The 12416-nt window shown below is 35.9% G+C and overlaps 1 protein-coding gene across 1 annotated transcript in view; it reads right to left on the bottom strand.

Annotated features, from left to right (window-relative positions):
- LOC139698581 (neural cell adhesion molecule 2-like) overlaps positions 1-12416 on the bottom strand; it is a 555474-nt gene that overhangs the window by 249020 nt on the left and 294038 nt on the right. The window contains exon 7 of the mRNA XM_071597424.1: positions 1816-1960. Within this exon, the coding sequence (XP_071453525.1) occupies positions 1816-1960 (145 nt within the window). The remainder of the gene's footprint in view (positions 1-1815; positions 1961-12416) is intronic.

Here is a 12416-nt window from a genome sequence, read left to right as displayed (position 1 = left end):
AGATATTCATGATATGACCGCTGAATTAAAGTTAGGAGGGTAGTTTATACCGAATTACTAATTATTTTACAGCTACAAATATTTAGTAGTATTTTAGCATCACATTACTCTAAAGAAGCTTTGCGATCAAAATTCGAATTAAATAATTTCAAACAATCGATAAAATGTTAAGGATATTAAAATAATATTTTTCTTCATCACACTTGAAATATAATAAGCATAACCTGTTTACGACGTCAATGCGTAGACATGCTGACAGACCGCATTATTCTATCATATTATGTGTACCAACAAGTGATCTAAATAAAATAACACGTAGAAAATGACGCTGAAGTGACACAGCTACAATTTCGAAATGATAAAAAGGATGGTGTTAGGAACTCGTTGGAGCATTAATCCATTTCAGAAATGGTTGAAATTCACTTAAAGTCTAATAACTGCATTTTATTTTTTGAATTTCAAAACATTCGCCTTTTAAATAGCTTTGGAAATACTTAAAGCTCTGAGATTGTAATCGAAAAAAAAAATAAAATTAACAAAATATTAATTTAGTGTTTCCTTCAAGTCTATAGGGTCAAAGTTTTCTCAACCGCACAAATTTTTAATTTTTATTATCATTGTAATTCGTGAAAAATATTTACATTTAATATATATTGATGATATACATGATAGCAACAAAAATTACGAGGGAGAATGGGTTTGGGATATCGTGCATATTTAGTGATACCTACAAAAGGGATCGGTAAAAACAAAAATGGTTTTAACCAAAACCAAAGTATTTCTTTCAAGGTCTCTTACTTACGTAATAATTTTTGTAAATGAATTTAAAAAGGTAGTATGGGCGAAAAACACGTAAATCACATCTTTCTCTCCGTGGAAATCCAAGAAGCCAAAGAAATATTCAAAGCAAGGAACTTAGTGCACGTGAAGCTACCAAAACCTTAGGGAGTCTGTGACCTCACCGTATGGTGGCCTAACAGGAAGACGACGCTTTTTCTGGGGTGCCAAGGAAATTATAGCAACTTCCAAAAGTGCCTAATTGGCATGCACGAGACCCTGAATCAAGAACATTGACCCCCCAAGGTGAATCGACTAACCCATAAAGTGAACCTCCATCTTAAGGGCTTACTCCTTACGGCGCCAGGGCATTTCTACTGCCTACAGCACAATAAACTGAATACGCGAAGAAGAGGCATTTCAAACTTTCTTTCATCTTTCCCCTAAATTAATGGCTACTCTCAACGGCATAATTATTTTTTAAATAATATAACCAACCAACCTGCAAAAAGAAAGTTCTAATCTAAAAATCAAAGAGGTTTGTGACATAATAACATCATTTTATACAGAAATAAATACATGTTTCCCTGAAAGTGGCGCATCGACCTCAAACTATACAGAAAAAGAAAATTAAAAACTAATCTAAAATTGCCAAAATAAATGTCTGAAGACAAATAAGTGAAGGTTACATTTCATAACGGGACTTTCCCATAACATATTTTCCGAATATACTCTGGAGTTTTGCTCAAAAGACGTGTTTAAGGAAAAGGATTTCTACAAAATAATCGGCGAGATCAATTTTAGCAGTATCTTAAACGTTTTAAAAATATTTATGACCTTATAGTTTACTCTATAACTTGTTGATTAATGATTTTTGCCAAGGTAAATTTAGAGAAACAAAATGACACAAAACGATTTTCACTAAATGTCACATTGGCATGATTTCACAATCAAATATATTCATAATAAAAAATACCTACTTCTTAACATGAAAATAAGTTTGAGACAACTCACAGAATAAAAGAATTCAACACTTACATTGGACGTTGAGTCTCCACTTGTCCTCCAACGCACTCTCCGGGATATAAGGGTTCTCAGCACGGCACGTCAGGTACTTCCCGTCGTCATCAATAACTGGCACAAACGTAAGAATGCTCACGCTGTGATTTCCATCCTCGGAGTACTGGAATGAGAGAAAAAGAGAAATGATTTCTAGCAATTTCTGTGAAAGTAACAAAAAATATGAATTGTGAGAGGGGGAAAAGATGGATAGAAGATATCGTCGCTCAGAATGACAGGCAACGAGCCAAAACCTCTCAAAACATTCAAATTTCCGATTCTCATTAATATCTAAAATAAGAGATGAATCCTTCTGAATGTTTACAGATTTGAATATACCTACGTTAGCAATTTTTCTCAAGACATCATTCCATGCCATAACCTATACGTTATTTATTGATGTGGTTGTCACAGACGCACAAAATGAATATTTAAGACCATGAAATGCGACTGATTTTGCATCGTGCGAATGACTATATGACTTTCCAGGCCAAGTTTACTACCACTTCTACCAGCATTGATTCATAGTTAGCAGTGATGCATAAGTTTTAAATAAAAATTAACATTAAATAATCACATAATTTCCACCACGTTGATGCTAGTAACAGCCATATCATGAACTGTTTTGGGTCTCCCCTAAATCGTATTTTTTTGTAAAAGTTGATTTTATATCAAATAAAAATTGAAAGAGGCATTTTATAGAGAGTAATTGGAAAATGGATATCATAGCAAGCGTAATGAAAGCCGGCACTTTGAGTGCTCAAACAAGAGACAAAATTTCGTTTTAATGCGTATTTTATGCATGAACACGATGTGACAGAAGCAAAAATAAATTTAACTCAGTCAAAAGAAAATTAATCTATACACGAGTAAAATGACGCTTTGTATAGGCACCAAATTCAAATTTTCTAATGAATTTATCTTCTTGACTCTTCTATACGCACATGAGTCACTGAAACTAAGCAGATATTTAAGTAACGAGAAAATACTGAAGGGGCAAAGACCATGTGCTGGCATCTGATGCATTCATAAAGAGGAAGTAATTGGACCAGGGCTAAAATATTTCCGAAAAGATGTTATTTTGGGGACAGAAAATGTTTTTCTTCAAATCCCTGCAGTAGGAAAGTGTAACATGCAAAGTCTTTCGTCTGAAGTGGATACTAAAGAGAAAATACTTAAGCATGTTAGCTTCTCTTAAAGGATGCACTGTCCCTAGAACCACCCTTACCCATTATTTTTAAGGTGAACCTATGACCTGACTAGGCTGCGTCTATTGGCATTTTGGCTAAAATTTTAGAGAAATAAAACTGTTTTCAACTTAAGACGACCATCATTTACCCTTCAACACGCCAGAAGAGTTTTATCGTTACTTTTGCACAGGTAAGCGGGTTGATGAATAAATTTGGCAAAAATCCAACGGAAAAAAAAGTAAATTAAATGAATCGAAGGCAAACATTTTACTTACTAGATTTACGAGACTATTCCTTAAGTATATTTTTTCGTAAAAATCGAAACGTACACTGACACTCATTATTGATGAATAGTATGGAAAGTCTCTCTGCAAAGAAATTCCTAAGGAGGTTTACCCACATTTCTGAATTTTCGGCCGTTTAGCAAAGAATTGGGTTTTAGTGGATATGAATGGTTTCCAGTTCCCTGGTGTATGTGGACTATGATAGAATGCCAGTGAATTTTAAATATCACACTACCTAATTTGGAAAAATAAACCTAAAGGTTTTCTATAATCAATCCCAAAGTAATAGAAGTATATCAAGACGCGGAAATTAATACGTGTTTTTACTTCAATCCTTCTACCTCCAAAAATTTGATGCTATTGTCCGATAATTCAGTGTATCGTAAATTTTATGCAGCTAATTTTGCCAACGCGCAGTACCGGCAGTTACTCAAAGCAACCAGAAAACAAATGAGAAAACTGCAGCATTGCTATACCACGAGGATTTTCCTTCAAGGTACCAACCGCCCTGTGAGAAAATATTATCATAAATGATTAATCATTTGAAAAATTTGACAAATATATGAAATACTCAACTGGGAGAGGTCGATTATTTTTGACTATTTAGCCAATTTCATATTAGTGCAACGCAGATATTCCGTGCACGTACTGCAGTCAGAAATAGGCAATCGTGAAAGTCAAATATACGAGTATTGGATGCGTCCCGCATATTTCACCTTCCAAACCTACACATAGTAGCTCTCATTTAAAAGCAATCGTTGTCGAGCACATGAAAAAAAAATTAATTGAATGAAATTCAATTAAAATTGTGCTTTTAATGACGAAAATTGAAACTGATCTGCGCCGGACTGAAAAAATTGACTTTGGGACCCGAAAATAAATTCTCCTGTTAAATTATCTAAATTACTTTATTGTTTATGGATATAATTTTCCCAAATATTTCGAATGGAGAACGCAATGGCATCCAGCCTTAAACATAATGACGTTACTTACAAAGAGCGCTTTAATTGAGCATCAACTTCTACTCATTATTTGCAAACTACTACAATAATGAGTTACTGAGGGTATTAGGTCACTTATCTTTGGGAGTATTAGCGGTTATTCAGGTAAGAGAACTGGGTGACACATTGACTAACATTGACACACCTAAATTTTGTTCGATTATATGGTGAAGTCAAACGGATCGAAAATTGTACCAATTCGTAACTATTTTCATTTAAGTGCTCCCCTGTATTTCTCTATTGAAGCCAAGTTTGATACAGCTCCGGGGATAAATTCAACGTGCAGTGAACAACTGCTTGCATAAAATCAATACAGGAAAAAAACGGAGTTTTAGTCATACAATTTTAACCAACGACGAAGCAAAGACGTAGTTAATATTGTTCAGCTCATCATTTTCCAAAAGAATGTTTTTGCGAAAACATATTTTAGGAACAGCAATGCGTAATGAATAACACAAACGAATAGATGCTCATATAGAATTTTGGCATGGTAAAGGTCTGTTTTAGGGGCACTGCGGAATTATTGGAAAATATTTCGACAATTTCTCCGACTATGTACTTGAAATGAAGAAAACATTTTATGAAAACTTATACAATCAATTGTTTAATCATTTCAAACATAATACGTCAAGGAACCAAGAACTGGATCATATTCTTTCTTCACATAACTTAAAGTCACGTATGATATGACTACTTTTCTGGGCAATATTTCTCATTTTGATACTTTTTCTCTTCCCTAAAATGGAATCAATATGGAAGCAGCATGGCGATACAATCATTTACTTCACGGCTGATCACCCCGTCCTCTCAATACCATATTACGACGGATGCTCAGATTGCGAGCCCTATTCTGTTCCCTGTTCGGATTTCATCCTCCTCATTCTCACCATTACGACAGAGCTTCGGGTCGGCTCAATACTCCCACTCCACCTTTCACTCGGACGGCGCTGAATCTCGAGAAACTCATTGCCTGAGGACACAGCAGCTTTATCAGATGACCTTAACGCTATACAACGCTGGTGCGCCACTTGGCAATTAGAATTTAACTTTAAAAAGTGCGTTGTGATACATTTTTTGGAAAAAGAGCAATACTCTCCCGAATGCCAACTGCATCAGGAACACCGAAATGGAATGTGTAGGTTCTAATAAATACCTAGGCGTTACCCTCACTCACGACCTTTCCTGGGTGAGACACATCTGGGGAATATGTGGGCAAGCTAATATATAATTTTGGATTCATTAGAGGAGTATTGGGTAAATGTGATGAAAAAATTAGCGAAAAATGTTGTCTTACGCTGTTTAGAACTCATTTCGAATATGCTTCAATTACATAGGATCCTCATGAAGTCGGATTGATGGCCGAATTGGATCGCGAGCAGCGTAGAGGAGTTGGATTTGAAAAACGTTTTTATGACAAACTTAGTAGCGTTTCCAAAATTTTAGAGCAGCTAGGCTGGGAATCAGTCACGGAGCGAAGGTTAAATTACAGGTTAAATGTCTAGTACAAATTGAAGAGATGACTCTTTAGCAGTGATCTTGGAAATGTATTATTGTCCCCCACCGTACAACGGTAGGAGAGATCATGTCAATAAAATTAGAGAGATCAAGTGCAAAACAGATTGACTTAAGATTTCATTTTTTCTACGGACGATAAGGGTTCAGAATATTTATCCAAACTCGGTAGGGTCATATTCGGGTCAAAATTAGTCTGGTGTGAACGCACCCCCTGCCACACCCCCTGGCGGTGGTTTGCAGGGTGCTAAAATAAATAAATACATGATCATGGGTTTAACATATTTTTGGGATGCTGGGCCATCCCAGAACGAAATTCATTCACTAAAAACCACACAAAACTCTTCTTTTTTTTGGAGATAGTTTCGATAATTTATAGTACGGTATCAACAAAGTCGTCCCACGAAATCAGCCCCATTGACTGAAAATGTCGATGAAAGAAGTAGGAAAGCTGTGAACGTTATTTGTATCCGATGAAATACTTTTAAAAAAATGTAATAGTAAAGGCTATTCTCGGAGTTAACGAATGAAATTAGGAAACTTTTACAAAAAATATCCATATTATTATTTATCCAACTATTTGGGGCACATACAATGGTTATCATTTAATTTCCTTTAAAAAAACTCACAATTTACATCCTGCATCTCCTCTACGATAAGCAGCAAATTCGGTAATCACACAATCAACGCAAACATTATCGGGTAATCATTTACTAAGTGCCAAAACGAGTTAGTTAAAGAATTGTCCTGATGTATTTATAACACGCATTTGGGCGAGGTAAGCATCCTTTTTAGGTAAAGTCAAGCTAGGGTAATCCTTGGAAAATATTTATGCTAAAGAAACTCCATTACTCCAAAATGGTTTAGACAGAAGGTCCATTGTCTTCACGGAGGACATGGATATATCATTAACATATATCCAAACCAAGTTTAGGACAATAAAGCATATCAACCAAGGTAATAAAATTACGCAAAACTTAAAACAGATAGTTAATCAAATTAATAATCGGAGAATAGTCTACTCTAGGCTAGGTAATTCATATCTGCAGCTATTATTAATTCAAGCACAATGAATCCCTTCTGAATTAGACTTATTATTTCGCAAAATGAACAGTTTTGAGAAGAACACCGTTATAATTGTAGAATATCAGCTCCAAATAATGGAATATAAAATCTGTGCGAAGTTACGCGTTGGTCTTTGATAGTTTGTAAATTTTTATGCAAGAGTAGCACAAAATAACAAGCTCTAATCAAAGTTGTAGTCAATCATATTTGAGCCAAAATTTCTTTTGAGATCGAAAAGAACTTTTTATTTTTACACTTGAAATACTGGCTAAGCCATTTGGATACGGGCACATTTCAAAGAGTCACACTAAACCAAAGAAAGTCCCAGAGTAAGAGAATTGTTAATTTGAGCTCATACATATGGAACGTCGTGAGCAGTATTTTATTCACCAGGAAAATGTTCAGTACGAAATTTCGTGCTCGTAAAGGCTATGAAGAGTAAGCTATTTGATTAGAAAACACCACAAGGGAAATAATTGATTAGCTATTGAAACAAATAATTTTGTGTTTTACAATTTCGCAAAATTACAAATGCCAGAGGAACAGAAAAAGTCGGCATGGCCGCAGGTGAAAGAAGTAATAAACGTAATAACTCAGGATCAAAAGCTGCTTCCCAGAACGCCACGTCCTTCGAATATATTTTTTGCCCACACTGAACATAACTCTTCCGAAGACAAATCAAACTGAAATGTAGTATCACCATGGTTACCTGCTCTGTTTTCACTGAGGGGGTAGTGAAAAGGTTACCTTCAATTTAAAAGTTTCATATGAAGAATCCCTAAGACAGGAAATGGGAAATGGAGGCATCGACGAAATTGAATGGAGCTCATTTTTGTACCCCTGCCACTTTTAATAAAGCCCATTCAGCAGAATACAACTGATATTGAATACCTTTCATTGCCATTAGATTTTGTCTCTCCATCAGGTTTCTCTCAAATGAAATAGCAATATAGCAACTCTCCAAACTTAAATTGATCTACAACGGTCTTTATTAAACTGCATTTGTGAGACAAGACGGAGTTACCGTCATTTCATTTTATATATAACCCTCAAAGTAATTTAGATAACTATGCAACTTTAACATTACTAAATTGACTATTGCCAAATATCAAGTAATTACGAGAATTTTAACTTGTTCACTAGTAATTCAAAATCGGTGCCAACTGCAAGATTTACATTCTCAAAAATCACTGCTTGAAAATAATGACGCATTGAGCAATTTCATTTTCTGACGATTCGAGCAACATCAATAGCAATCAGCTGCCACCATTGGCTAGAGTGAGTTAAATTAACAGAATGGAAGAAAATTATTGAAGGAATTCTAATCTTGTAATATTGGTAATTTGGGCTGGTTTATTAAATTAAAAATAATAGACATTAGAGTATTAATAGGTATTAATAAGTAATAATAGAGTTTTAGTGGAAAAATTTAAAATGCAATGAAAACCATTTTCTGGCGCCCATGGAAAGCAATTAATATAGTAAAATCACCGAGATCCACAAAAGTTGGTATTTAGCGTCCCTTGCTCAATATTTAAGGATTCCTTGCGAGAGTTTAAGAGCCGAAAATTGTCGGTTTTGCCAATGGAACTGGATTTTAATTCAGACTATTGATCTCTTCCAAACCATTTAATGAAAATGGTGAAATAATTGAATACATCGCTACAATGCAAACAATTCACCTGAGATAAAAAATTAGTCTCTCGTAATTGCAATACCATGAAATTACTTTCAAGAATATTCCCAATCAACCGCAGTGGATTCGTCTAAAATTTCCAAATAATCGGCTCATAACGAAATGGTAGATTATTTACATCCATCCAATATGGTTTTTTCCGGAATTCCAAGGAAAGCGATTGCCTTTTATTGCCCATTAATTATGACAAACGTCGCTAATTGTAATTCCTATAAAAATAATCCCTTCGCTAAGGCATGCCCAACCCCGTCCCCAACGCGCGGACTTAAAGCCCCGCAAAAAAAATTCCACTCCATCCCACAGTCCACCCCCATACGCACCCACGCGAATACGCCACCGCTCTTACATACGCCACCGCTCTCCTCCCCTCCTTTCCCTCCCTATCCCATCCCCCGTCAGGCCCCTCAAAAACCTCATCACCCTAGCCGAAATCCTCCCCACCACCGATAGGGAGATAAATTAGGCTCATTTCGACCCTCACAAAACCATCCCCCACCCACTTTCGAATACCGCCCTTCTCCATTCCCCACCACGGTCTCCTCCCTCGACGGTAAACCTGCGCCAATTTTGCTGATTCTGGGGTTCATATGCCCACCCAGTGACCCTTCCTCCTCCTCCGCCCCCGTCCCCCGATCTCCGCGGCCCACCCGAAAACCTTGATGACCCCCCAGGAATTCCGTTCAATCATTCTGCGATCTGATGTATATAAGGAATGGCTCTCGAGCTCGACGGGGAAGCGGGATGAGGTGGGGGGGAGGGTAGAGAAGAGGAGGAGGAGGCTGGAAAGGGACACCTAGGGTTAGGCGGCGGCCGACAGTAAGTGGGGATGTAGAGGGGGACGGATGGGGTGCTCAAGCGGGGCGGTGGGTGAAGGTCCTGTTGGGTAGGAGTTAGGATGGTTACGAGGAGGAAGTTTAAGAGGGGCGGGAAGGGGAATAGTTAACGACGCGCCACAAAAATCCAGCAGCCCGGAAAATTGGCATTTTCATGAGTAACGTTGAGCAATATAATAAAAAAGAAGAAAAATGCCGGCATAATTTATGCACGAAAGTGGTAAAACGAAATCATTCGAGTTCACTCTCCAAAACTCTCTCTACCTCTTTCCCTTTCATATCGCTGAAAAACTGCTGTAGTATTCCCGATTTATTTTCGCGGCCAACTGGATTCCATTGGTTGAAAAATTACCAGGCACGCATACTCGCTGTCACAATCGTTAAGTGCCGTCATAGAAGGAACAAAATAAACTTTTCCCTACATATTTATTTCATTCTTCAATGGAAGAGACAACTTTTAAATGACCACAAAAAAAGAAAACTAAAGGAACTCTATGGATTGAGGGTAAAAACTGCCAAGAAAAGACAAAATATAAAGATTAAACACTGCAGAATGTGGTCAAACATGATAAAAATGCAATACTATTTCCAATTATCCTCGCGTTATAATTCACAAACTTGGAAAATAATGCAGGTAGGTGTACTTAAAATCATGGTCAACATTAACTACTCAATTTAGCAATAACTGTTACCGAATCTTCGAAATAATAGAATGGCATTTCATTCTCTCGTACGATACGTTGCAATAATACTGATAGTCGATCCAGCGCAATAGTTCAAAATAATTTACTTTATGATTTATGCAACTGGCTCACGTGGAATAGCTAAGGTTTGTATTCAAGATGGCCATCCTCAATTATTCTCCTATGAAAAACATTGTGATCACAATAGTAAAGTTTTCTGTTCGCAATATTTTCAGGATACCTTTTCAGCATTTTTTTACTTTTAAACGGGCAACTTTTAAATGGGTTGCGAAAAGATAAGTAGAAATCAATTAAAAACAACACGTTACACGGCGTTTCATGTAGCAATGATGTATTTGACGCTGCCAAAATTAAAAATGGAAACTAAAATAATGATGAAAGAATACAAAAGATGTTAGCATCAGAATAAATGGATGTAAATCAAATAGAGCGGAGAGACAGATGTCTATGGGATCATCCTGATATTATCATAAAAACGGAGCACCTCCAAACGAAATTGAAGGTATTATAACCGTGTTCTGTGGAATTCATGACCATTTTAAATGTATTAATTTCAATATTTGAGCCCTTTTGTAAATCTTTATCCTTCTGCAGCAACCTAACCTCGACACACTTGAATTATACCAAAGTGACGTTGGAGGCATCGAAAATATTTCCATTAACTAAATTTGAGGTTGTATGCTCATCTGATCAAAGACGTCGTAAGAATACGTAAATAGACGTTCCTCATCCGAATTCTCGTCGCTTTCATTCTAATTGCCACCTCAGGGGTCGGAGCCAAAGGGTCAAACCTAGACAAGGGTAAACAAAGACAAAGGGAAAATCAGAGAGCCAATGGCTTGCGGGCGGACGAACGTGAGAACGAATGAAAGGGGATTAAATAGGGCTCTTCCGCAATGCGTGAGTTTCCAAAGAGGGAATTCCGGAAAAATTAATCTAAAAAATTTATACAGTAGAATCCAGGGTTTTACGGGAAAAGGGGTTTCCGTAAATCATACGTCTGGATACTATAGCCTTACTGAGTACGAGATACATATATCTATGTACCTGAGCCAATATGCATTAGGAAGATGTATTGGAATAAGATTTAGTTGTTAGATTACAGTTCGAAGGTATCGTGCATGTAAAATAAATTCATTAAAAATGAATAATTTTATGTTCTATTAAGAATTATTTTGAAGTCTATAATACAGTTATTGGATCGTATTAAACACCAAGATTCAACATAATATTTAGTATATGTACTTGGGTATATCTACCATTGTTGCTTTGTAAGTCAATATACCTTTTGCATAACTTGAATATATCATTTAATTATTCTAACATTTTGGCTCTTTTGATTGACTAATTTTGTTTATTTTATCTTATCAGTTATTTAGATCTGAATGTAAGAGGGATGAGTCAGCGTGACTTACCTACTAATTGATTCTGTTGTTCAAAGTAATGTTTTGTTAGGGAAGGCTTGGTACTTTTTAATTAGTTATTAAATTTACCATAATGAAACATTTCTTATGTACTATTCATCAGAGGATACAAAAGGTTTCATCACATAACTAATGACGATATTTATTGAAATTCATGAAAAATAATTAATAAAATAATATGATAACTCACATGGATGTCTTCAATAAGTCTTAAATGGCGTACTAGGTGGATTCTACCGCCATAATCATGAATTAGAGACTCGATCTTTCAATAGATATTCTAACAAAGAGACAAGTTTCCGGCTTGAATCAGATACTCCGTCAATATTCAGTAAGAGAGAAACTCCTGGGTCATCTCCTAAAAATTCCTGACCCTGTAAATATTTTGTATTCAAATTAGCAAAGATCAACTGCTCAATTGAAACTTTAAGCTGAACGACAAAAAGTAGTTTTTTTTAGTTACGGGAATCTAGAACGACGAACAAAATAATATAATCCTTACAATGGTTGATAAAAATTAATATTTAAATATTTATTAAGCTATAATATTAGGGCGCATAAGAAATACACTGCTGTAAAACAGTATTCAACAAAAAGTGCCACCTTTTTATACCCAAATGTTTATGCATAGAAAGTTGAAAAATGTGCTCCATTATTCATCATTATTTTCTATAGACTATCTATAGCATGTGATGTAATAAGTTCCTTTAATTTTCGGTTACCTGTACTAAATATTTTGCCAATTTTACCCGTTATAATGAATATCATTCAATTGTAACGACGGTAGCGACTTATGATTCCATAGGCACCGTGACTAAGTACTCGTACTTATTAATCCATTTGGACGAGTTAAAAAGCAGTTTGATCAACT

This window comes from Hetaerina americana, unplaced genomic scaffold, assembly GCF_022747635.1.
Source record: "Hetaerina americana unplaced genomic scaffold, ioHetAmer1.1.p SCAF_9, whole genome shotgun sequence".
NCBI lineage: Eukaryota > Metazoa > Arthropoda > Insecta > Odonata > Calopterygidae > Hetaerina > Hetaerina americana.
Note: the sequence above shows the minus strand (reverse complement) of the source record. Positions and strands in the feature narration are given on the sequence as shown.